Genomic DNA, 26,516 nt, shown 5'->3' with positions numbered 1-26,516 from the left:
GGACACACATTCATTTCCAGTGTGATTACTTTATACCTGAAGATAAAGGCAGATCTTTTAACTGCAACTCGCTTCACTCATGCAACACGTTGATGAATGACGCAATAATATGTGGTTAGAGAGCGACAACTTCAGATACGTGGATCAGAGGGAAGGAGGAAAAGAAAGTGCAACTAACACAAGTGTCACGAGTGATTCAGCAAATCTTTTCATCTTTCGCTGCCACAGCGGTCTATCAACGAAGGCAAACATTTCCTAATACAAAGACTCCCAGTCCTACCTCGTGATGTTATGTATCCACGCAGACAAAAACTGATATTTGTAAATGCTGCTCCTCTTCCTTTCAGCTGTGCTCCCAGAGACACAGACACACAAACACACACACACACACACATCCACTTGTTCTTCCACGTGTGTGTATGTGTGTGTGTGCGTGTCTGTGTGTGTGTCGCAAGCACACGATAAGGCAGCAGGTGGAACACAAAGGACTCAGATCCAATAGACTGTGCTGTTAATGTAAGCAGCTCCTTCCAATTTTCTAAGAAAAGTTCTCTCTCCAGCCAAGAAAAGAGACGTTCCAGGGTTTAGCTGGGACAAGAGCACCTCTGTGCTTTTATCTTGAACTCTGCAAATAAAGTGAGAAGAATAAGTGAAGTCACATTACGCAAGTGCCCCCTCCTCCCTGGTGGGACGGATAGAGTGCCGTGTGTTTCCTCCCAGATACTCGGTGCAGGTTTCCTAGGAGAGAGGGGCAGTGTGGAAAACGTCACAAGCTATGTGCGAGTTAGCTTGTGAAAACTGATGGCTTTTCTTTTTTCTTCCTTCCTTCTTGCCCTGTTGCTTTGGGTGATTATAATATGTCCATGGCACTTGCGTCGTTCAAAACCACTGACGTGGTGTATTGCAAAAGTCTGAATTTATAATTACGTCAAATTCTGGTACGTGCATGTCACCTTTTGACTCTCACCAGCTAAGTCATGTCTATTGATTTCACACAAAACTTAATAATAAAAAAAACCCTTTCAACTATCAGTGGTGATTCAGAAACCAATGGTCATCATTCTTTTGAGATTTACCCTACAGCCTTTCTCACCTTTTCTAAAAGTGCTACAATACTTAGAATAAGTGACAATAGGGCTGAAATGTACTTACTTACAGTAAAATATAATACTGATTATTTTCTTTTAATTATGATTTACGCTTGTCTAAATGTATGATACAGTAAACAACAACATGTAAAAAAAATCTCTTAAACCTTATATTTGCTTTGTTGGGTTTGCATTGTTTGTAAACTATAGAATAAAGACTACAAGTATCATCTCTATGCTCTATTATGTAGCAAGTCCTGCCTGTGTTTTGCTTGACACATTCAAAGTGTAATCATTATGGTATAGCGACAACAGACCTACGCATAAGTAACATTATCATATTAAACAAGGGATACACGTTAGTAACATTATCCTTAATATTACTTTTGGATATACTGCAGATTGAGCTGTTGTTTTCTTGCCCTGTTGCTTTGTGTATTTACTCTGTAGCAGTCAGTGACTAAACTGTCCATTAGTTTTCATCATTTCATCAAAGCATATCCCTGCACTTAACAGGTACCAGTGAATGTGTTTCTGAATATACCATCACGTTGATGTAAACAAAAATAACATCACAAACCATCATGTCCTTAATTTGCAATTGTATTAAATAATTTAATCTCAGACCTGTTATGAACCGATTTAATATTTGCTGGTCACATATGCCTTCAGTGTATACAATGTTAATATCTGTTGCCTGTTCGCTACACCCTTGACTCCGCCCACTTCCCTAACTATCTGTACACCCAAGACTCAAGGCTTGCCACCTTTTTATTCATTAAGAATGCACTAAAAGGTCAAAGCTTTTACTCAGGTGGGCCAGGGTAGGCAGCCCCTTATTCTTTTGAGACCAAAAATAGAATAAATTTGTCCCAGATGGCGATAAGGGCTATCCTTTCTTCACCAACCACCTCAGAGATCACCCCCACCCCTCTGACCAGAACTACTGTGCCACCACAACAGGCACTTGTAGTGGATGACTTCTGGTTCAAAGCAAGAAATAACAAGCTCTTTATGGATGTTTCATTGACTGATCAGCTTTGATCTCTGTTGAAAGAAAATGACTTGGGGTCCAATGAATAGCAATCCATAAATTGAAATAAGCAAGAACTGTCAAAAGCTCTTCTGCTGTGCTTCCTGTCTTTTATATTACATATATATATATATATATATAAACACTGAATCAACCACATCATGAAACAAACACGATAAAGAGTGGTGCTTGTTGTTTGATTTTATTCAGCGAAGCGTGTGCCTACAGTATTTTACAAACAGCACAGGAACAATGGGATTGTCTTTTTAACAACTGGTCAGCAGGTAGAATGTTTTACAATCATGCATCAAGACAAGTGGGGAGAAAAAAAAAATTGCAATGGCATCACACTCAAAGTTTCTGCTTGCAAAAAAAAGAGACCCTACGGAAGGGCATGTCCATAGCCCTGTGACTTAAAACTAGAAGAGGGCCACCCATTTCACTCAACATTCAAAAACCAAAGGAAACAAGAGGGGACAGATCAATATGATCCAAGCTACAGGTGGCATCCATGGAACCAACTTCAAATTTCCTCTTGCTTTCAGTGAAGAACAACCCCCACAAATCATTGTCCTTTTCACACAGGCAATTTCCTAAAGTATTGGTGATCTTAAGTTTAAAGTTTAAATTACAAGTCCTTCGCAATCACAGAACGATCAAACAACCCCCTTAAAGACAAAGTAATTTCCACTAAACTAAAATTAATTCACCATAGCTTTATACATCCCTTTGCATTAAATAAAGGACTCAACTCCAGGAACATAAGCATGGCAACTACATTGCACATATAAATAAGTGCCCTAAACATGAAGTATTGCTTTTCTGAAAAGTTTTTATACTATACAGTGAGTGACCCCTTGCATCCACAACCATCATTAGCTGTTTTATGGCCAGGATACACATGCTTTTAAAGCATGATTCATCTTAACTCAAAATGAATAAATTTATATTTAATAATGAAGTAATGTTCAGTTTGGGAAGTAAAACAATGGTGACTGCAGCACTTTAGTCATTCTTAAGAGGAAAGATCAGCTATTCAAGCTTTTGATGTAGACAGACATTAAATGGGCAACATGGGTATCAAAGAAAAAATTATTTTAACTTGAATAAATTCCATCAGGACAAACCATTGCAAAGTTGTTCAGGTCCCGACCTTCTGCAAAGTGTTTTAAAATGGACATACTATTTACACGGTTGATGCAGCGGTCTAGTGCAAAGGCACGGTAGTGGTTTGGTGGCGGTGTGTTGTGTGTTAGTGAAGAGCTAGAGCACGACATGGAAAAAGGCAAGGATGAGACAAAAAGAGAACTCCAGTTTAGGAACAAAGACTCCAATTTGTCAAACTCAGGCAGCTTCAAACTGATATTTCTAAACAGGAGGGACATCTGCAAAGATGGCAAGGCAAACTCTGATTCGCCTGAGCATGAAAACATTAAGGCAAGTCTGCTGAGAGCATAGCGAAATGGGCAAAAAAAAAAAGTGAAAAAACTCAAGGACTGAAGCAGCAAGCCCACACAATGAGTTTCTCTCCAAAAATGCCCAACCAATATAAATTCAATATCCACAAACAGCATGTTGCATGAAAGTTAAACATGTACGATGTGATATGGAATGATAAAACACTTGGTAAGGAGAGTGTGCATGGTTAGACTTTGCATTAGGTAAACATGGCTCTAAATAAAAATAAATTAAAAAAAGAAGAAAAGAGACTATTATTACTCAATGGCATAAAAGATAGGAGATACATTTTTGATAATCACAAATTAATTGTATTAAAATGTAATCGAGAATTTTTTTGTTTCAGAAACAAAAATTGGGAAATATGATTGAGGTAACAGATTATTAATAAAAACTACAAAATTACAGTATTTTTTTTCCCCATACATCACATTTTCAATTGGAGGGTAATCATTCAAGTGATTAAGTTTTAAGTTTTATGAATGCTGCACTATATCTAAGTCTGCTGTAGCCTTTAAAAATACATTCAGTCATTCAGTGTGCCAGTAAAAGAAGAGATGTAAACCCAAAAGGTATGAATCACCGCCCGTAAAACATTTTATAATTTGAACACAGTAAATTGAATTACCAAGAAATCCATCACGAAATGGCCCGTTCTATTTTAGTCCCTTACAACTACATCTTTCAGTTATAACTATAACTATATGCATCACATAAGCCAGATAGATGATCAATCCAAGCAATACACTCCACGTCTTTGGATATTGGTCTCTTTTACAGTTTTTTTTTTTTAAAGAATGAATACGAAATGAGCCTTGCATCTACTGCACCTAGGTAGTGTGCATACCCATCCTGGATGTACAACAAACAGGCAAATGAACAAAACCAGTGCAGTGGGAAGGAAAAATTTAAGTGACATGATTACAACAGGCTCATTTAAAGAAAAGGAAAAAGGAGGAAAAAAAAAAAATAAAAAAAATCAAATCACAACCCAACTCATTGCCTGCATTAACAGTCTGCTGATCCATCTTCTCCTGGCATCTTCAATGGTGGCACGTAATCTTCGGACAATAGTCCTTTGCAATTCTGATAAAGGCCAGTGGGGCACGACTGAAGGTCCTCCAGGAAGGACACATGTAGGAAGGAAGGCCAAAAAGAACCCTCCACCTGTCCTCTCCCAGAAAAGCCATGGCTGATCGCCACAGTACACATCACACGTAGCCAGGTGGGGTTTTTCTGCATGCCGACAAGGTACCGGAAAATCAAATGGTGCAACACTGGGTGATGACGTGCTTAACTGCTGTTGACTGTTCCTCCATCATGTTTTCTTGAATGATATTGCCAGGGGAGGGCTTGGACACAGATGGCATGGTGGGGGTGGAGGTTGTTTAGGCAGAGTGCTTCTGTACTGAATTAAGGGTCCTACAAATATTTACACAGTAGATACAGGCACTTGAAAGTCTTTGGTTGGAGTGACCCAACATTGCAGAGATTCGGATTACAGAGCTTTTTCGCACCCTTCTCCTGGGTTCAGTAGGCAACAAGCATTTTCTTCTCCCCTACTTCTGATATGGTTCAGTTCAGACCCCCCCCCCCCTTTACTGCTGATATGGTTCAGTCTATATGACAACCTTTTACCACTCTTATCCATCTGACAAAGCCACCTGAAAAAGATGGACACATTAAATATGTAAGATTCCATCAGATAAATGTTTAATGGCATCAGTTTTAAATAACAGATACTCTGTAAAAGACACACTGTCAGTTACAATACTTAAAAATAATTCTCAGCAGAGGACAGGCAAGATTATATGTTTGTTAAAGCATCAACTCAAATTGAGAAATGCGTCATACCTTTTCTGGACAGAAATCTGGGTTGGTCTGTCTTACTTTACCAGGTCTACCCTTAATGACAGCGTAACAGAACATAGTAATCACCATCACAAACAGGAAGTAGCTGGTGTGCATTAGGTGCAGGTTGATGAGAGAGCGGTCATCCTGGCAGGGAAGAAATAACAAAACAAATACAAAAACAAAGCTTAATAATGCCCATAACTGTATTACTCCACTCCATATCCTTTATATTGAATTCTATTTATATTCCTTTATATTGTTGTCATGTGAGCAATAAGTCCATTTCAAGGTCCATCTACAGGCAGAAATACACATAGAAAAACAACAAGGAAATTCCAGTCTGAAATAAAAACAACAGCTTGACAACACTATGCTTATAGTCACCAGCTTCCAGACAGGTGTAATATTTGTGTGTGCACTCACGTCTGGTACAATGACTGTGAGCTTGGGGTTCAGAGCGTGGTACACCTTGCCGATGGCACCTTTGTAACACCAGAAAGGGTTATAGTCCTGTGTGTACTTGGTGTCCGAGTCCCGGGCTGTAGTGAAGATCTTGTACCAGGACGTCGCATTGCTGTACGTCTCCGGGACACAGTGAGGTGGCTGTCTGTGGGGTCACGTGATTTAGAGGCTTGAGTCAAATTTTTAGTTTCGAATGAGTAAGCCAGTTAAAAAAAAAAAACGTTTTAAAAGAAAACTGCTTTTAAGGCCGTCATCCTGTACATGAATAATTTTAGCTACATAAAGTATGACAGGTTTGCTCTGCTACTTTCCTATAAATATTATGGGATAAATGCCAACAGTGGCTGCGGATTTGCAGTACGTGTGAGCAGCAACTCACACTGTGACGGGGAAGACATTGCTGGCTGCAGTGATCGTCATGCAGGTGCTGAAGACCACCTGCTCACAATGGCCGTGCAGGACGCAGTCATCAGAGTTCCAGGACGCGGGAAGCGTGAAGGTTATGTTCATCTCTTCATGGGCTTCCCTGCCTACACAGACATGAGCACACACAATAAACACACTTGCACACAAACTACAGGGAAGCACAGAGAAGCTCTGAATAAACAACGTGAGAGGAATGTCTAGAAGATCAACAGCTTTATTCAGCAGCTGCATTATCCCTTTGTTTATGAAACACCATTGTTTTCCTTAGAATGCATTCACTAAAAGCACCAGCTGCCCTTCCCCCCCCAAAAAAAAAGAAAGAAAAAAAAAATCAATTAAATTACGTATCTAGACAGACTGATCCTCTTGGCTCAAAGAACAAGGCAACTGTAACCATGCTTTCCTGTTCCAAACAGGATTACCGTTTTGCTATAACTTAACAAAACCACAGAATTAAAAGAGGAGCAGCAAAAAAGGACTTGGAAGTACCCAGCAAATCAAAGACCACCTGGGTTCTACTTCTTATGGTCTGGCTCCTGGCCACATTCGGCTGCAAATCTCTCCTAAATCTACTTTGGGTAAAGGGTTTGCATGTTTACCTGCAAGGCCAACCTGCTGGCCCACCACGGTGGCATACAGGTGGGTGATGTTGCGTGAGTAGCCCCCAAACGGCCTCAGGGGGTCCAGTGTGAGGGTGATGGGGACAGAGATGTTGATGGGACCTGGGTCCTCCAGCACCAGGGGGGACTGAGTGCTGGAGCGCGACTGCCCGCTGGTCACTGTGCTCTCTGGGGTCGTGGACTCATTCAGGCTATGCTTGAGCGTCTCGTTCTCCGAGATGCAGAAGTCGAGCTCGTTGAAGCGGAGGAGAAAAGTGTTCCAGTCCTGGACAGACGTGAAGCTACATGTTACTCAAGGGCAGTCTAAAGTCTAAACTAAACTAGCTCTGTGCACTGTTTCTATGGGAGCTGCTTACAGATGGGTGGAGAAGCTGACATGGGCTGGGAGAGGAGTGAACATTATTTCATTAGTAAATTGTTACTGTTTAATGCCGACTACCAGCTTAATACCACTATATGAATGTGCCTATTTATTTAATTGTTTGTTTTAACAAGGATAATCACTGTTTGTTCAGCTTTTTTGTGTGGCCTTTATAGCCAGACACAATGAATGCTCTTTTGCCCACTGTGGCCACACCAAATAAATTAACCTGTGAGACACATGGTTGTCTCACCATGTAAGTTTAAACAACAGGAAAAAACAAACAAACAAACAAACAAAAAAAATAAATACCTCTGTCATTTCAGGTGATTTAATCTCCTTGATTTTGAAGAAATATCCAATTGTGAGGAAAGTTATGGCCACTGCACTTACACTGACCATAAATATGACCAGTGGAGGACGGTTACTTATGTAGGTCTTCAAATTCTCCAGAGGATTTAACAAGAACACCTGCACACATGCACAGCAGAGAAAAACATGTATAGATCTGATTAAAAATTTTAAAAGATAAAAATAAAATCCATATGCATTACAAATAATCAGATATTTCATAATGTGCATAATTTATACATGTAACCCATCATCATAGCACATCTCACAATATGCCAAAGTGATATAATAATATGCCATATTAGCATAACATTGTGAAATGAGTGTCCCACGTTATCCAAATTAGGAGAACAACAGTGTTCATAAGAAGTTTTCAAATAGAAAAAAAGGCATCCAAAAGCAAGATTAACACAAACAAGATAATGGCCAGGTACTGTTACAGAACATCTTCAATGCTCCTAGATGGCAAAAGAGATTGGAAAATGTCAAGATGAATACATTACCAACTAGCAGCAACCCACAAGTAATTTGATTTCTAACACAAACGAATAAACAAACAGCTTTGCAACCAATCCTATTTCGTTGGGTTTGCATAGGGAAAACATTGCTAGGTTAAGCAATGTCTAGCCGAGTACATTTTAAATGTCGACCTTTCTAGGCCTCGTATCCCTGATCGTTCGCAACGGGCTCTCGGTTTGCTTCGTCACCCTTTTCGAGACGCATGTGAACTTCACAGTAAGGATTGCGTTACATTTTGGAGTTATAAATTAGCCATAACCACTAATCAAATTTTGAACTGAAGCTAGCCATAAAAGCTAATCGCCACTGAAACGCTCAATGTCATAACGTTCATGATGCGCTTATGTATACCAACATTTTCGGTCTTATGAAGTAAGCAAGCTGGGGGTGGAGAAACCTCTTACACCCCGAAGTACTCAATAATTCGTATTTATGGATTCATAAGGACTAGCAAAGGTTAGCCTCATCGCAGTTTCCTGTTAGTGACTAGTTTGTCATAACAGGCTACTAGAATCATTGCGCCATAAAAATAGTCAAATCATTCAACATGTCTTTGTATAATAACTCAAAAATGGAACTATACTGTGTAAATGGATTGTTATATATTGGCAGTTTATAACATGGGGACAGAATTCAAGAAAAACAACGTGCCAGCCAGCTACGAAGTGTCATGTTGGCCAGCTGCATCAACATAGCTGACGTGCTACAAGGCAAGGTGTAACGTTAGCTAGGTTAGCTAGCATAGCTATCCTATCTTAGAGGCATTCTCCACGATGTTTTTACTGGTTTATCAGCTATCTAACGTTAGCTACAACTTGATGTTATTATGCTCGCTATATCCGAACAGAACTGAGTCAGTCATTCTTATGTTATTACGTTACCAGCGTTAGTTGTTGATATATGTAGCTGACCTAGCGAGTTTAGCGAGTTTGGCTATCTAGACGTACCCAAGTAACCCAAGTTTCTTAGCCAGCTAACGTTACTTTAAAAACTCAAATATTTATACCAACTTGGTATCTACTTAAAGGTGAAAGGCTCGTGTTTGCGCTGCCAAGAGACCAGAACTTACAAAACAGACGAGCGACCAACCGGGCTATAACGACACCGCCAGCTTGGAAACGTCAACTCACCATTTTCGCTGTAGGTCTTGTGCGCCACTAGCAGACGGGCCGTGTCCGAGCGGAGCTAGCTAACAGGCTAACGTTAGAGACGGGCGAACCAAGCGAGCAAAGACCGGGGCTGGGCGACGACAAACACGGCTTGCAGCATTACAGGAGCAGCCGATACCCCTTCCCATTATTTGCCTGTCCCTGCGGACCTCCGAAACAGCTCAGCCGAGTTCCTCCTAGAAATACAACGCACGGGCAAACTGCTCAGAAGAGCTGTGTTAGCTTAGCCACAGTCGCTAACTACGACGTATTATTTGTCACTGTTTACCACTAAATGTCTCGTCACTCTTTCCTTTTTTTTCGGGCAACGGGGCGGGCCGTATTCTCGCAACGTGCGTTTTCATTGGGTTACGCAACTTCACTAAAGTGAAAGCAACTTTGATTGGGTGGAAGCTGTGTCAAACTGATCACGCGTCCGCTCAGCGGTCAAAAAAATAAGGCGCGAGTCTCAAGTCGTCCTTTGGAAGCATGCATGGGGTTTAAAGTGGCCCGAGAAGCTCATCGTGTTATCCACGTTTATTAAGGGTCTCGCATCTATGCGATGTAAAGGTACGATGAAGAGCAGTTAGGTCTGCTATTTTTGTGTGGAATCCCTAGCTTGCGGCCGCTACAAAGACGCTTATATTTTCTAGGTAGTGAGCTAAGCTAGCTAAACGTAATTGTATATCTTGCCAAAGAAATGTATTCAGTTCCAGCTAAAATGTGTGTATGAACTCTTCCTCTGAAGGTGTCATGGTGATACTAAGAGAAGGCATTTGTCCGGGGTTAACGGAGGAAATCATCAAGGCTCTACAAGCCGAGGACATTAGAACAGGTTTTGACCTCCCAACATACCTGCCCTCAGCACGGTCAGCTGGCAGCAGGATTTATCCGTCAGTAATAAGTGTCAGTCATGAGTAGCGATTGCCTGTCGACACCTTTTTTATGCATATTTTGAAAATACGATTGAAAGTTTTGATTGCAAAAGTAAGAGATTCTAAAAACGCTCGGACTGTAAAGCCCCAAGTGTAGCCCTAAAAGATTATAGATCATTTTAGCTAAATTTTAATAACAACATTTGTACTCAACAGTATTCAAAAAGTTACAGTATTACTTTTTGGCTCATGTTGCATCATACTACAAATGTCATCTAGGATAGGCTACAGCAATTAGTTGTGACTGGCAACTCTCAGTCATGTTTGGCAGCTGTATAAACTGGCACTTGTTTATACTCGCAGTGACTGGCAGGCCATGGTAGCACTTGGCAGTAGTTTATAGTAGTTTATATTAGAAGCGGCCAGTCGTGAGTTGTGGCCTCTGGTTGGGTCTGGCAGTTGCTATTTTTGATTGGCGGCCATCACCGACTTGTACTTCCTGTTGCCAGGAGGATATTGAAACCCTTCTCCCTGTGCTTTATTGGGACAAATCTGCTTGATTCCATTATTTAGTAGAAGATAAATGACAGTGAGATATTTTAGTCTGCTCAGCCTTCAGTTGATATGAATTTACACACTTCTCTTTCAGTTGAGGATCTTGTCTCATCTGATGCAGAGGAACTGGCACAGAAATGCTCGGTGTCTTACAAGGTTTGTAGTGAACTCTCACAGTGATAATGTAGCACTCTTTATTGATGGCTGTACAGTATATCTACATGTTTATTTGTATGTATCATGGTTCGAGATTATGCTTCTAATTCATGTATTACCAAGTGAGTATACTAAGTATACAAAGAACCTGCTACTAATTTTAACAAATATATTTAACTGTCTGATAACTGTCAACAGTTTTTAAAGCAGTGACCTTAGCTTGTAGAACTGTACTGAATCAGTTGTGAAAAACCAGAATGTTAATGTTCTGTCATTAACCTTTTCATTATTTACCCAAACTCAGTAATGACAGTACCCAACCACGTGTACTCATTGTCCCAGAACAGGAGTTCAAATCCAAATAAACACAGTGATACTAACAAGCAGAAGATAAATGAGGATTTGATGAGCAGGAGCTGATGAGTTGGAATCATCAGGCCTGACACTGCTGTAGTTAAGGGTTCTGTGTTTGGCCCAGGCCTTGGTGGCTTTTCGGCGGGTGCTCCTGGCTCAGCATGCAGCGTTTCCAGTGGCAGGCTTAGACCTCTATGATGAGCTACTGAGCTCCACTTCCATCCTGTCCACAGGGAACCCCAGGTGGCAACAAAACGCACATTCCAGTCTCTCAAAGTGGGCGGCGTGAAAGCTAGCGGTGTTACATGGGTTACATGTCACTGGGTTACGTGTGACACGCATGCAGTATAGTGCAACCTACTTATTTAAACTGTCGTTTGAAATAAATTGTAATAGGAATAGTGTTTAGGGGCAATACATTTGTATGCTGGAATTATAAACTTGTTGAACTGTTCTGCTGGGCCTTTTTAAAATTTCTCTGTCTGTCTCAAGTGTGGATAAGCTGCTCGACTCTGGTCTGTACACGGGAGAGATCACAGAGCTGGCTGGAGGTCCAGCAACAGGCAAAACACAAGTGAGTTGTTTCAAACTTGACCCCAGGAACCTAATACACTGATCCATGTAAATTACTCAGTACACATAATCCCAGCCATAATTGTCCCACAGCCTTGGGTGTAAGTCTCTTATCTACACGGATTAATCTTAGTGTTGGGTTAAATTACAGTATCGATGGGGAATCTTCATTGAATATCTTTAGTCTAAGACCCGTCTGTGGCAGCAGGACCAGGCATTGGTGAGTCACTATGCTTTTGTCTTTTCATCTTCATCCATCAGTTGTGTTTCAGTGTAGCTGTCAGCATAGCACATGAGCACAAGCAGAACGTCCTGTACATCTGTACGAATGGTGGGATGTGTGCCAGCCGGCTGCTTCAGATGCTCCAAGCCAGAACTGTAAAGACGGATGAGCAGGTACGCCACGAGCACAGAGACTTGGTTTCATATTCCAGTATGTGTAAAGCACATAATGGCTGAATTTTATTTAGCACGCATATGTAATATAATATAATTAATTATAATTAAAAAAAAAAAAATTTTTGTGACCAAATGTTTTATGTGAATAGCAACAACATAGCAAAAATGAAACAACAACAATAATAAACAATACTCAATAATAAAAAGAAACACCTGCAGGATGTCTTTGTTCTTTTTTTTTTGTTTGTTTGTTTTTTGCCCAACTGATAGTGCCCAACTTTTTCCATAGTGTAAAAAGTATTTGGACATTTCCTTCTCAATAAGTTATTTATTTTTTGCACCAACAAATATGACCCCTGTCTGTTATTCTGTTAAGCCCAGCACCAACGTATGTAACTGTGGCTGCATCTTCAGACGTACGCTCTTCAGAGGATCCAGGTGTTCCAAGTGTTTGATGTGTTCTCCTTACTGTCCTGCCTTCAGCATCTAAGAGCCGCTGGTCTCCAGAGCGTAAGCATGCATTACAATTCAGGCCATCGGTGAAGGGTCAAGTGTGCTCAAGTTATCAAGTACAATGGATGCCCTTGTGTCTTTTAGAGCACTGTCGCAGGAGGTTCAGTCAAAGCTGTGATTGTGGATTCCGTCTCTGCCGTGCTCTCCTGTATGCTTGGAGGAAAACAGAACGAAGGTGGTCATTTATTGGGGGGAAAAAACAAAACCAAAAACTTGACCTCTGTATTGCTGTGCCATAGCTACACAGATGTCACTATTTCTTCTTTTCTGCAGGCATGTCCTTGATGATGCAGGTTGCTGCAGAGCTAAAGATGATAGCCAAAGACTTTAATACAGCTGTTTTGGTAAGTAGCACTGTATGTGGGCATAAGACATTGGATAGTAATTCTTCATATAAAATACATTGGTTGTAGTTGGTATATCAACATTTTGCAAAGCAACTCGTGTTTTTCCTCGCTAGCTTTCACTTTTCATTTAATTAATTACCATTCTTTTGGACAATTACTTCAATGCTTAATTGTAGTATGAAGATTAGATTGTGCACTTCAGTAGATGATGCTGAGGGAATGAATGTATAAGGTGACCAACCATGTGACAAGAGATGGTAGAGGTCAGCTGAAGGCAGGGCTGGGCCAGTCATGGAGTCACGTTCCACGCACACGGCTCCTCCTGCAGCGAGTGGACCGGCCTGGAGCGCCTCACGGACTTCGCACAGCTACTCTGACCAAATCCTCACGACAGGTTAGTGCTGGGTTGGGCTTCTGTTCCCCCCCCCAGTACTTAACGGACAATGCTGAAGCTTTGGAAACTGCAGTGAATACGGCACGTTTGGTGTTAATGGGTTATCATGCAAGTTTATATATGAAACGCAAATTCTCTACAGCTTTTCATAGTCTACAAGTTTTATCTGTCAAATGAACAGTCACAGAAGTTTGTTCCTTAAATTGTTGTCTTTATAGACTTCTCATCTGATTTTGCAGAGGTTGTCTCAGTCTATCTACATAAATGTGAAGGTTGCTGTATGTTCACAACAGCAACTAGCTGAGCACCACTAACTGGTGCATGTCTTTTTATGTGGCTGGAGGGAAGGTGTTTCCCCAGCCTGAAGTGCACTACACACCAGACTGGATGTAAGGGCAGGGAGCTCCCCTGTGTTTTCTTCATGCATGTGCTGAGGCGTTTTAGGTGATAATGAAGTGCATCTCAGTTTTATGATTGGGTCTCCAGAGCCACAGGGTTCTTTAGCTGATGCTAGTTGAATCAACTTGTGTTGAATCTCATATTCTGGGTGAAGGGAAAGACCTTCCTTTTGAAAGTAGGCAAAGCAACTTATCCATGCTGATACATCCTATTCTTCATTAGCTTCCTCTTTTTCTTTCAAAAGGTAATTCCTGAAAGTGATGCATTTGTGTGAGTGGACTCTTCTTCAGCAAGTAATGTAGCATTTAAAAGCTTGTGATTTCATGTTTCAGCCCCATATACAAGGTCTGATTAGCACAAGGTCAAATGTTTTTGGGATCTTCGTGTCACCAATACCATACATATTTTCTTTTACAGTCATGCTGGTGATGCTTATCAGTTTGGTAATCATAAATAATTCCAAATACATCCAGACCCTGCACACATTCACAGGACATATGGTTATAAGAATCTGAGTATGAAGAGCCAGCAGAAAAACCTGATTTAAATCAGAAGTGGCTGTCCGCTTTCAACTCGTGACACAGCAGTGAAACATGAGATTTGGCAAAACTATCCTCCTAATACTCTGTGATGAGTTATGAGAACCTATCCATCTTACTCTCGTTCATCTCTTCTCCTTCGAACAGCCATGTCACCTGATGGAGGAGTTCAGCTTGAGCCAGCAGTCTGGAGAAGCACTACAGTCTGGCTTTTCGGGCAAGAGGAAATTGAATACGGAAGCATAAATTCCCCACACATGAATCAGGAGCAACAAACCTGCCTGAAAGCAAGATCTACACTACATCTATCAGTTCTACAGAATGTCTCAAGTAACTACACAAGGACTTGCCCTGACTTGTGTAAATATGCATTATAACTTTTGTTAGAGGAAGCTCAAAAACTGTAACTACTGATTGACTTCATAAATATCAGTGTAAAATATTGATTGATGCAATTAGCATGGTTAGCTATACCCTCAGAAATGCACTTTCCAGAAATTAAAGCATGAACCGGGGCAGGGTGTTGCAAAGCTCTTAACACTGACCAGCAGTTCATTTCTGAGAGAGGTTTTACATCAGACTAATTAAGTGGATGAAATATGCTCATGTAGATAGGAAAGAAACAGAACAAAAGATCTCAGATTTGACAACAGTTTTGCAAAAGAACTACTAGATGACCTGTGTTTGCTTTGTATTGCAAAGTATTCTACAGGAGTTGCACAATAGTTTTCATTGCAAACATGTATAAAACCATTTCCTTGTAAATGTTACTTTTTTGTAAATCAAGTTGTTTCATTCATATAGAGTACAGAGAGACTTAATTCTCCCTGTTCAGAGTCTATGTTTGTATGCAAACATACGTTGATGCCTGTATTACCGCATGAAATCGCTAATTTCCATAATTTTCAAAAGGCTGCAAGAGAAAACTGCATGCCAGTGTGATCCTAGTCGACAACCAAAACCACTGACACTTTATGCACCCATGATTGTAAATGATGGTAAGCTCCCCATTCTGTTAACATTATTTTGTAGTTAAATAGTGTGTATAAAAATCACATCTATGCTAAATCGGCATATTTGGGCTACTTTTGGTCATATTCCTATGCCAAAAAACTGTTATCTTCCTACAAAAATGACATTCGGCAAATAATCCATTACTCTTCAGATGTAAACGAATGTTGAGCATTTGAAGATGCTCACGCATAGTTTTTATGACTAATGTCATAATACCATTACTTAAAAACCTATTGCAAGTGTTAACAAAATGAACTTGCCAGCAGTGATTAGCGGTAGTGTTCGAGATGTATAAAAGCATAACTTCTGGTGAACAGACAAAAATCCATATAAATATGTGTGAAAAGGAATAAAAGGTTAATGCATGGTCTCATGACACCATGTGCATCCGTGCACAAAAAAAAACTCTGGCGCACCGGAAAACACACACTGCTCTATGCGCCCATGGTAGAGCTTGAGAAAAACTTTAGCATAAGCCCAGTTTGTCCCAAATGTACTGATGACCTTTTTCCTTCTTTTTTTTTTTTTTTTTATTTCAAAAGAAGCCAGAACAGTGTGTCTGCGTCCTTGGTGCGGTTCTCACTGGTTCAGCAAGGGGGCACTACTCTCCGTTTGCGAATGCAGGCCCAGATCCATTCGGCCGTGATTCTCTCGGCCTGGCTGTCCTCTTCGGGCTGGGCCAGTGTGTGTGTGGCGGAGGCTGCGTCGTAGTCAGGCACCAGGTCTCCGTCATAGGCCACGAAGTAGCGGCGCAGCTTTTCACAACCTGGCACCGACTCTGGGAGGTAGAGCTTCACGCCGGTGAAGATGTCGAGTAAAGTCTGCAGGAAGCGCGACAGGTGTGCAAAAGCCACAAGGACGCTTTATTCAAACATGCAAGCTTTGATAAAGCAGTAATCATTATCAAAAGCCTTTTGATAATTAACCATTTTAGCACATCTGGGTGCAAAGTACACCCATTTTCTTTTTTATTAATTGTAGGCATTGATGAACTCAATGCTCAAATGTGAGAGGGCAGAAATGACTCGCATAGAGGTCAGCTACTACACAGAAAGGGAAGCAGCTGACCTTTTCCGAAGGCGAGTTGGCAGGCTTAGCCGATGCTGCTTTTGGTTTGCTCTGCCCGTTGCTTTGGACCGCTTCAGTCTTGATCTGAAATGAACCAAAGCAGTGAGCGGGGGAAGGCACCACAGGAGTGCACCACAAAAGGAGAACTTTTGCGTCAGGTTCGACATCACTCCCATAACTCTAAGGCAGCATACATAACGGACCTTTTTTGCGCTGCGTTCTTCTGTCGGAAGCTTCCTCTTGACAGGAGTTATGGATTTGGATTTCACTGGCTTTGGCTTGGGAGTGTGGCCATTTCCTGGATTGAAATGGTTTCATGTTAGGAACTTTTAGGGAAATGGCAAAGATCAGTAGACACTAACCCATCCTCATGGAGATCCATTTTTTCTGCAGACTTGAGCTCCAATCCCCACCTGATTGTTGTAATGGATAAGGTGTTTAGTACAGGTATGCACTGAGCTCTGCAGGAAGATGGACCGTCCAAAAGAGGGCTGGTTACACATTAACAAGAAAATAAAATGGCTCCAAGTATAACACTGGCTAATAGATTTTGTTCTATGAAAAAAATACCAGTATGTATTTTTTCACGCTCAATCCAAAAATGTTTTCAGAATGACCTCCACCACCCATAGTTTTTTCCCGCCAGTTCTAGTATATGTGCATATATCAGTATGCAAAATATGGAAAAGCAGTACCTATGTAGACTACTGCTAGACACTGAATAGGAATGTTCCTGAGGCCAGATATAGGCAAAAATCACACACCTGTATATTTTAGTAGTTCAATCCCATTTACAAAAAAGTTGGAATGCTGTGTAAAATGTAAATAAAGACAGAATGCGGTGTTGTGCAAATCGTTTTAACTGAAAAAAGTACAAACATGACAAATGCTGAAACTGAGAAATTTTTGTTTTGAAAATATTTTTGAATGAGTAATATATACATATTGTAAAACGTAATTACTCGTCAGTTAAAAGCCATGCCAGAGTCTCAAACCATTCAAATTCAGCATAAAAAAAGTACTTTTAAGCCCCAGTCTAGTTTAGTGTTACTCCAACCAGATGCAGGATTCTCACTGGTCTTGTTTGCGCTAGCTGCTCCGTGGGGGGTGGAAGGAGAGCCGCTGCCACCGTCTCCTCCCGAGGAACCCTCGTCATCTTTACTGCTTGTGGATGGCCCCGCGGTCACCTCGAAATCGCACCTCTCCTTCGAGATACGGTAGAGTTCCTACAGAAAGGGGTTTACAAGAACAGGTCAACATATTTGCCATAGCGCATGTGCTGAGCTGTGTAAATGGAAAATGAACTGGTTGGTTTCTGGGCACTGTATGGCCCATGGATGTCCCAGAGAGTGCAGCATTCTATCATATGCTAACCTGTGTTGCCACATCATCTTCACAGCATGCAAAAAGAAATGGTAGATGATCAACACACTGGATTTATCCCCATTACGTAATCTAGAAACACTAATGTTTGGCTCAGGCCAGATCTTTTAAATAAATGTACCCAGTAAGCACAACAAAGTCAATTAAGGGTTGCTGCACCTTGAGCTGAGGAAGGTTGGTAGCCGTTTTCCAGTCTTTGTCATCACGCATGCGGGTGCATCGGGGGAAACGGATGGATATGCCGTCGGCTGTGTGCATTTCTGACTTGGAAAACTCGGCTCCTGTGATCTCCCAAACTGGGGCTTTCTGGGATACAAAGGAACATTCCAGTACATTTTGCTGGGTTATCATTAGAGGCACAAACTTTAATAAGTAATCCGTCCACCTTGCACAATGGCTTAAACATATCTGACATGGTGCATTTGTTAAAAATGAAGTAATATACCTTTTGTCATCATTAAAATATTTTTCTACTAAACTAGACTTGCAACAGACCATCACTAACCTCCTGTTCTATATGCATATACATATTCACAACAAGCATCTCTCAGGGCCCTGGCTACTTTTTGTTACCTCTGGGTCTCGAATGAGAAAATCTGGGTAGTAATTCTTGATGATCTTTAACCACCCTGGAATCTTGCTAGGATCCTGTAAAAGAGAACCATAAAATATGCATTACACTTGTGTCTGTGGATCTGTTGATTTAAGAGTAAGGGTTGAAGGGTAGCAGAGGCTACATGCTAAGGAGAGCCTTTAGTTGTACCTTGCCAATTTTAATAACATCTAACTCCTTTTGCAGCCTGGCTAGAGTGGCATCATCGTAGCCTCCAGAGCATTTAGTCACAGTGCACCACTTTTTGGCTTCTGGATCATAGCATCCCATGAGAAAACTGGACATTATACCACCTGCGCAGAAGAGTATTGGGAAAAGGACATTATTTACATGCACCGGACGTTGTCAAAAGCATTACGTTCATCCAGTTCACGTAGAGTGGGCCTCACCCTCATTGCTCTGGAACATAATATGGGCCCAAAACAAAACTTTATTTTATAAAGTCTTTAATCAGATGAAAACTGGTCATGAGAAGATCTCCCAGGGCAAGTATTTTATTAAAGCCTTTGTTAAAAATTGCATTATTGACAACACACTATACTTGCAAACAAATCATGTAAATAGAATTTGTTTAACCAAACTGGGAAGTAACTGCGTTTTACAGACCTTTGGAGCCTGACCCATAAAATGCACCCAAGACCACCAGGTCTGCAGTGTCAGCCATTGCACCTTCATTTAGGTAGTCTTTTTTCACCTTCAACCAGTGACGTTTGCCGGGCTCATACAGCCCCTGCAACAAAGAGACATTTCAGCACTCAGTTACACAACACAGTACCTGGGGTGTATCTTCTTCTGAAACATGCAAAGCAACCACTTAGACTGACAGAACAATGTAGATGTTTAACAAGGGTTCCTCACCTTAACGTCCTTCAGGACCAGTCCCTCCAGTCCCTCTCTGATGACACGCGTGATCATCTCAGCCAGGTCAGGAGCTTTCTGTCAGAATGCAAATCAATTCAATTATAGATTGTCATAAAGGGGGTGGGGCATTCTTCAGGGTCACAGTCTAGGCAAAATATGAAGTGGAATACAAGATAAGGGTTTGAATCTAGACAAAAAAAAATTAACCTATGATTCTGTAACCCCAAACAACCCTCATCAATAAAAACTGGTAATTGATTAAGCTTTTCTTGGTCCATGGAATTAAAGAGTATAACTGAAGTTTATAATACAATACAAACTACTAAAGTGAATTACATTTAAATTAAGACAAACATACTGTGACATGTTTCATTTCTGAAAACAGAATCCTGTTAGGAACTTCCACCATGTTGTCGTGTAGAAATTTTCTTCTCTCACACAGTGGCCTGGAAAATGAGATAAGGCCTTCAACAGAATGAATGTCATCAAAAAGGCATTTAATTAAAGTCTGTGGAGAACAGCCACTCATTTGAAAAACATTCCACTAAAACAAGAACTGACCAAATTTTGTTCCACAAAACGTTTTTGCATTACGTTGGTTTGCTGATATGTGCCCTCACAGTGACATGAGTTTTGCTTAGCTAGTGCCATTTCTAACAAATCTGCCTTTAATGGGGTCTTTCAATGCACAGAATACATTAACATGCTGGGAAAAAGAGAATTATGAGTTCTGAATAACGCAATTAATGAAATGAAGAGAGAGAGGAAAAAAAAAAGACTTACTTGTCCATAAGGCTGACGCCATTAAAATAAATGCAGTCAAATACAAACAGGCAGACTTGGGCGTCTTGGAAGGCTGCTTTCTGAAATGCAAAGATACGAGACACTGAGCATTTCTGCAGATTAGGCTCCCGTTTTCTTTAAAATAACAAGCTCTCCAGCAAGTTTACTTTATGAACTCCCAGCGTGCCGAAGGGCAGAGGTTTGTTGGTCTTAGTGTCGATGAGAAGAACTTCAGCATCCAGGATCATGCTGTGACCACCAGCAAAAGCCTGTGGGATGAACTCTTTAAAATGTGCTACCTGGGAAAGAGGAGAGAATAAGTGAGCTGGATGCTGTCTTCTGCCTTCACTATAGTGTCAGTATCTGGGTTTTTTTTGGGATGTGCAAGTGCTCAGGTTTGAAACCTTGTGAGGCAGGACAGGCTTGAGGCTGCGACTGAAGTAGCTGAAATGGTCTCCGTTCTTGTGGACTTGCACACGTTCGCCGTCGTACTTGATCTCGGAGTACATTCCGTTAGGGCACTTCTTCATAGCGTGCTCAATGGACTTGCAGGCTTCTGCCTAAGAAAGGGAGCAAGGCTGCTCACAAGCTTTCAGGAGGCTGGCAGTCTGTGTGTTGCATTGTTTGTCTCACAGCAAATACACTTTGCTCTCAAGACTGCTTGGAGCTAAATTCACACTGGAATCAGTAGACAATGGACAAATAAAACACGCACGAGTGTGAGGAATGTGATGAGGCACTAACCAGCATAGGCTGAACAGGGGTCATAAGGGTAGCCTCTATACTCAGGAACTTCCTGGGGCCACCACCATTGGTCGCCTCCTGATGGTTCCGGAGCACCCTGTCAATCACGTCGCCAAGGTTACGTGACGCTTTGAAGGCATCGTAAGCATTGGGGTCCAAAGCGTCCAGCCTGCCACGCACACAGGTTCATTGTTGTTGCAATTATACGACAACACTGGCCTTGCTCAATAGTGTTTTGTTTTACAAATCAAACTGATGCTTTATGAAAATCTTTTAACAGAGCTTGACATGTTTATGGCTTGCAGTGACACGAAACAGCATGTATGCAGTATGGTGCACAGATACACTTAAAGCATATTTAAAAGCAGAGCATGTTGAAAGTCAGTTTACTACCAATTAAATCAAGACTTAACATATTTAACAGATTAAATCAAGTCATAGGTACAGACCGATTTTTTAGATTGAAGGACCACAAATTAACAGATGCATGCACACTGTTATGGTCCTATTTCTATAGAAGTATTTTCTGTTGTAGTTAGATTTGTTTTTTAGGATTACTTACACGTGCTTGGCCCCAGAGTTAATTTTCAGATCGTGTTTGACAAGTCGGATGTAACACTTCAAGTCGTTCCCTGTGCATCTGTTCAAAAGATGGGAGTTTTATTTAAAATCAAGCTGCATCTTACACAAATAACAGCATACAATATCACACATAGCATGTGTTATACAGCACACTGGTTATTATTTATTTTTGTACTGCCTTTGTGTGATCATATATTCTCATAACGCATCCCTTGCACCTTACAATTTGTGTATATGTATAGAAGCAATAAAACAGAACTGAACATAAACTCAACCGAATGCTACACCCATTTGAGTCTCACTTTTTCGCAATGTTCTGGAGCTCAGCCTGCTGGTCATCTTCTTTGGTAAACTGAGCCAGGCGGTTTAGCGAAGCGTCCACTTCCTGGATGGTTAGGAGACTCTTGGTTGCAGGGGGAAACGACTTGCTGGCTTCGAAAAATATCCTTACTGTCTCTGAGACATCGCCCTATGGCGCACAGACAAAAGAGCACATTTTTTTATGGAACCACTCAAAGTGGAGGACCTTCCAGGATCTCAAAAACAAACGTCTCTGATTTTGCACCAGTGTTTGAAACGTGACACAGCCGGCGCTAACCTGCTCCAGATCGCACACCATCTCGTCTTGATTGCAGTTCAGGATGCGGCTGAAAAGCTTGACGATCTGCTTGTCATTAAGGTTGTACACACTCTTCACTACGCCTGGGAGAAGCAGCTTTACCGTCAGGTAGAGGTCTCCCTTAAACTTATCTAATAACATGGAGCACAACAAAACATGGTGTAATGAAACTCCAGTCACAGTACAGCAGTGGCTCTCAATCCCAGCCTTGGGAGAGCCCCAATACTTTACTTTTTCCAAGTTCTGCTGCAGTTCATTTAACTCATCAGGTATTTAAGGCCTTCAGAGGTATGCTAAAGGGTTACACAGGTATAGGGCAGGTGCTTACAAGAAGATTCCAGAAGTAGTGTGAACTGCAAGCATCTGAACTCCTACCAGTTTATAAACAGCCTCCACCGCTCTTTGAGCCTACCTCCAGCTGAACCTTTCTTCAAGAAATCCTTGATGATCTCCGTCTTGGTGTTGTAGCTGGACTTCTCGGCCACCAAACCACAGAGCTTGCGGAACTCCCGGAACAAGCAGTCCTTATGGTCCGGCTGGCAGAGCTGAGAAGCCAGAGTGCTGGCCTGAGTGCCTTTGCTGGGAGAGGGGCCCGGACTGGAGGAGGAGGAACCCGCCTTCGTGGCTAAGAAAACGTAAACTTTGGTTAGATGCCACGTATTCGCCCGCTGACCCGTCGGTCAAAAAAACCAAAAAAAACCCCAAAAAACCTCAAAAGACCAAAGCAAATTTTGAGTTGCTTTGAAAAAATACTGCAGTATGGACCATTTACAGGAGTCCCAGACAATGGACTGAGTGCACCTGCTTGAAATATGGATTCACATAGCCTTGGCAATGAAAGTCTAAGTGGTAAAAACTGACTTCGATCTGCTGCTGTGGGAGGACCATAAGGTGGTCCCAATTTATGACATGAATAACATGACGAATGTAGATTGAAAATAATAGGAGCAATTTTCCTGTAATAATAATAATAATAATAATAATAATAATACTATCATCATCATCATCAGCTAATCTAATTATGACTAAACTGGTTTCCAGGTTCCAGCATCTTAATGTTTTGTGTGGTACTCTAGATTCTGCCATTACTGCCATTATCAACACGATGGTAGCAATATCTTATACCTGTGAATCCTGAAAACTTGCGTGGCGCGTTGACTGTTGGATCTGCAAGAGGCACTGATAATTGTCCACTGGTGTTTAGTTTGGCTTGTACCTTCTTCTTTGGACTTGCATTGGTCTTAGCAACCAATTCTGGTCAAACACAGGAAACGCAGACTTAAGCATATGGAGTAAAGCCCCTTGAGTGGGTACTGCATCCACCTGCAGACCAGAAAACTGCAGCAGATATCCAAAAGATAACTCATCCCCAAAAACAACCCCTTCATACCAGTCACGTGCTTATTGATTAGCTCTTTATCCTCATCCTGCAGCTCCTCCCAGCCTTCCAGATCGGTGATGTCTTCGATCTTCTTTGTGGTGGCCCGTGCTCGCTCCAGCTTCTCGAAGATGCACTTCATGTGATACCACTCCTTCATCTCTCCGGCAGACTCGCTGAACGGGTTGGGCACGATCTTGCCAATACGCACCAGCCCCTTCATAATCTTGTCCTTGCATTTCTTGCAGCCTGCAGTGCCACGCTTGGCGTACTCCACGCAGTACCTCTGTTCTGCCATGCCTGCCCTATCTCCCTGCCACACTGGCCTGGACACACTCAAAGATAACGGAGATGAGAGGAGGCTCAACTGTCTCAACGGTGAGGTGCATGCAAGACTTCTACCAGGCCTGAAAGCGAAGCCCTGGATGCCGAGTAGAGGACGAGGACACTGTCCGAATGGATCACTGTGCAGTGTTATCCACAATCGAATTGCCCGGCACAAAGGTGTTTCAGGGAGCGCTCTTACTGCTTTACAAAAGCAAGCACTATACATCCAGTCTATCTGAAAATGGGCGACATCCTACACGTGGCAATGTGACTTCTAAAGGAGAGAACAAAAATGAACTGATATAAACAAACATTCACTTCACATTGCATGCGCATGACTTTGCCTCACAATTAAGAGGGACGTCAGGCGAACAAACAGTACGTTTTTGTTTAGGTTTGTTTGTTTACCAGTGAGCTAGACGTGAGACACGGTAGTTTTGAGTGCAAAGTAATCGTCACAAACAACAACTATTTACTATTATAGCCATTTCAAATGTAAAGCATGGACATTTGGTTAGCTGTAGTCCGAAAACTGACACCGTTCAGGAGCAGCCCATGCAGTGCGCTGGCTAGCCGGCTAGCTCGCAACTTGCTTCAGGAAAGCAAAGTAGACGACACTGAAAACAAAGGCACTCTCACCAACGTTAGCATGCTGACTGAGAGGCACACGCATCTACTCACGTAGCTCGGACAGGACGAACATTAGCTAAGTTCAAGCGAACGGGTCTCGCCTGAACACCTCAAGGAAAGCTTAGATGTAGGCGAATAGCTGCCTGGCTAAACTGGTATTTCAAGCCCAGTTAGCTCACTGACTACTGAGCCAATCGGCCTACAGATGATTAATTTTACCTGGTTTTGCTTAAGCCACCTCCTTGGACAAATTCTGTATTTTTGCAATGTTTAATGGTATTGAATGGTAATAATAAGATTGAGGTAACAACCGTGAACACCGTATTCCCCTTTAAATCAGAGACACGCGCTTCCTCTTTGTTTGCAATGATTTCCTGTGAACTGCGCATGTGTCAAAATTATTTTATGCCGACATAAAAGGCTATTTTCGGCTGTAGTCAAATAAAAACAGCTTATGCCCAAAGTCTGTTTAATAAAATAAATACTCTCTGTAACATAAAAAAACAAACAAGCAAACAAAAAACCTTTTGTCATAATTCTGGATTCTGTAGCAAGCCAGGTTACTAGTCCATCCTCTGGCCCTGTAGTGTTATTAGGCTATAAAATAAGTTTATTGGAGAGGTTCCATTAGCCTAAACTACATATAGCCTAATCAATCAATCAATCAATCAATCAATCAATCAATCAATCAATCAATCAATCTATCTATCTATCTATCTATCTATCTATCTATCTATCTATCTATCTATCTATCTATCTATCTATCTATCTATGTTATGTTTTACTAACATCTACTTTTTCTAATATAAAGAAGATCCACCTCCTGTAACTGAAGCAGTTTGCTGATGAAGGACCTCTGAGCGAAAAGGGATGTAGTTATTCTTGAATCTTCTGTGAGGCAGGCCTGGAAACACTGGCATTTTTAAACAGGCCACATGATGTCAACAATGCCACCATATCCTATTCAGTACAGTTAATCCATAATAGCTTTATACCCATTTGTTTTGTTTGGTTTTGTCATCTTTGGGGTATTCAGTGACACTTGAAGCCAGTTTATTTTAAACAGGCTAATTCCAGACCTTGATGGTATTTTCTAATCCTATTATGAGACATGGGGTTTTCTCATTTGATGAGATTTGACATGTTTTGCTCGTACTGGCAACTGCTTAATGGACCTAAATAATATTTGTAATTATTTTCAGTGGGTGCATCCAGAAATAAGACTACAAGAATTCTTTCAACCACCACACCACCCTAATCTGAAAGTGTGTCTAAAAGTGACTCAGCCCTCTTCATTTCAAAGTGTCTGTGGTGATGCTGTCTTCAATCATAAAACCCAAACAGACCTATTATTTACACCACCCTTTCCAATTACACACTCCCTCCTGAGAGCATATTTTCCAGAACATGCTGCCCCTACATGGCTCTGTATTTCACTGTCAGAAATGCACGGGACTAGGCGTCTATCAGTCATAGATACACATTGAATTAGTCCATATAGATTTGAATTTAGCTTAATCAGGTATGCATATCTGGAATGATATGTTGATCTGGTCTTGAATGATATGGGGTTGCGAGATTTCTTTGTGGGAGCACAGTGTAAACTTTTGTCAGTATATAACCCTACTATTGATAAGCATACAATACCCTGACTGAATGACAACCACATCCAGCTTTTCCCCTGGCTCTCTATTTTGCTCTTCTAATATCACAGAATGTACCTTTCAGCACACTCTTTCAGTGGTTTCCTTGGGTTTCCTACACTGTGTTATTTAGTGAAATGACCCTTGCAGATGAAGAAATGGAGTGAATCCCATTAAATCAAAGAAGATGGGTCTTAAATTTACCCTAATAAAATAAGTCTGCATCTAGGGAAACATTCCTAATATGTAATTTGCCAAAACAGACATTGTACTTTGCTGACAAACAAAGTGACAAACCACCCTTCTTGCAAAATAGCATTAATTCAGTTTAGTGTTAAATCTCAGTGGATAGGCCAATTCCACAAGAGTAGTTTAATAAGAAATTCTATTTGAAGTACATCTCTCTCTGCACAAGTAAGTGAGCAGAATACCTTGCAAATGTAAGCA

At 41.3% G+C, this 26,516-nt stretch overlaps 4 protein-coding genes across 10 annotated transcripts in view; 1 reads left to right on the top strand and 3 right to left on the bottom strand.

The window, feature by feature from the left end:
* Positions 1-630, bottom strand: part of LOC113573751 (rab effector Noc2) — a 45,010-nt gene extending 44,380 nt beyond the window's left edge. For both annotated transcript variants that reach the window (XM_027004239.2, XM_035527194.1), the window contains exon 1: positions 281-630. Coding sequence is in view for 1 of the 2 variants with exons in the window: in XM_035527194.1 (XP_035383087.1) it covers positions 281-395 (115 nt within the window). In the remaining variant the exon portion in view is untranslated. The remainder of the gene's footprint in view (positions 1-280) is intronic.
* A 1,674-nt stretch (positions 631-2,304) lies between these two features.
* On the bottom strand, positions 2,305-9,618 carry tmem248 (transmembrane protein 248). The gene is made up of 7 exons (XM_027004111.2): positions 9,303-9,618; positions 7,615-7,773; positions 6,921-7,206; positions 6,275-6,425; positions 5,857-6,040; positions 5,434-5,577; positions 2,305-5,243 (listed from the first exon to the last, which is right to left on the bottom strand). Exons 1-7 carry the CDS (start codon positions 9,303-9,305, stop codon positions 5,223-5,225), a joined length of 948 nt encoding a protein of 315 aa, XP_026859912.1. The 5' UTR covers positions 9,306-9,618; the 3' UTR covers positions 2,305-5,222.
* Positions 9,619-9,789: 171 nt separating this feature from the next.
* Positions 9,790-16,060, top strand: rad51d (RAD51 paralog D). Of its 4 annotated transcripts, XR_004776145.1 has the most exons (12): positions 9,790-9,890; positions 10,069-10,155; positions 10,845-10,906; positions 11,385-11,503; positions 11,753-11,834; positions 12,095-12,229; positions 12,647-12,742; positions 12,830-12,920; positions 13,019-13,089; positions 13,325-13,486; positions 14,572-14,784; positions 15,981-16,060. XR_004776145.1 is itself a non-coding variant. In XM_027004113.2 (11 exons), the coding sequence occupies exons 1-11, from the start codon at positions 9,878-9,880 to the stop codon at positions 14,668-14,670; spliced, it is 1,017 nt and encodes a 338-aa protein (XP_026859914.2). In that variant the 5' UTR covers positions 9,790-9,877; the 3' UTR covers positions 14,671-14,971. The 4 variants fall into 4 exon arrangements, 3 of the variants coding, with proteins under 3 accessions (XP_026859914.2, XP_035382763.1, XP_035382764.1); XM_027004113.2 differs by lacking the exon at positions 15,981-16,060 and having other exon boundaries at positions 14,572-14,971; XM_035526870.1 differs by lacking the exon at positions 15,981-16,060 and having other exon boundaries at positions 13,325-14,665.
* lig3 (ligase III, DNA, ATP-dependent) lies at positions 15,104-24,791 on the bottom strand. Of its 3 annotated transcripts, none has more exons than XM_035526868.1 (21): positions 24,478-24,791; positions 23,482-24,070; positions 23,217-23,345; positions 22,504-22,716; positions 22,071-22,222; positions 21,775-21,941; positions 21,453-21,530; positions 20,891-21,059; positions 20,551-20,706; positions 20,314-20,445; positions 20,147-20,226; positions 19,722-19,809; positions 19,361-19,438; positions 19,109-19,232; positions 18,653-18,795; positions 18,463-18,537; positions 18,049-18,195; positions 17,582-17,732; positions 16,710-16,804; positions 16,507-16,590; positions 15,104-16,259 (listed from the first exon to the last, which is right to left on the bottom strand). In XM_035526868.1, the coding sequence occupies exons 2-21, from the start codon at positions 24,020-24,022 to the stop codon at positions 16,026-16,028; spliced, it is 3,036 nt and encodes a 1,011-aa protein (XP_035382761.1). In that variant the 5' UTR covers positions 24,023-24,070; positions 24,478-24,791; the 3' UTR covers positions 15,104-16,025. The 3 variants fall into 3 exon arrangements, with proteins under 3 accessions (XP_035382761.1, XP_035382760.1, XP_035382762.1); XM_035526867.1 differs by having other exon boundaries at positions 24,646-24,791; XM_035526869.1 differs by having other exon boundaries at positions 23,482-23,795; positions 24,646-24,791.
* Positions 24,792-26,516: the final 1,725 nt, after the last annotated feature.

This window comes from Electrophorus electricus, chromosome 6 (genome assembly GCF_013358815.1).
Source record: "Electrophorus electricus isolate fEleEle1 chromosome 6, fEleEle1.pri, whole genome shotgun sequence".
Lineage (NCBI taxonomy): Eukaryota > Metazoa > Chordata > Actinopteri > Gymnotiformes > Gymnotidae > Electrophorus > Electrophorus electricus.
Note: the sequence above shows the minus strand (reverse complement) of the source record. Positions and strands in the feature narration are given on the sequence as shown.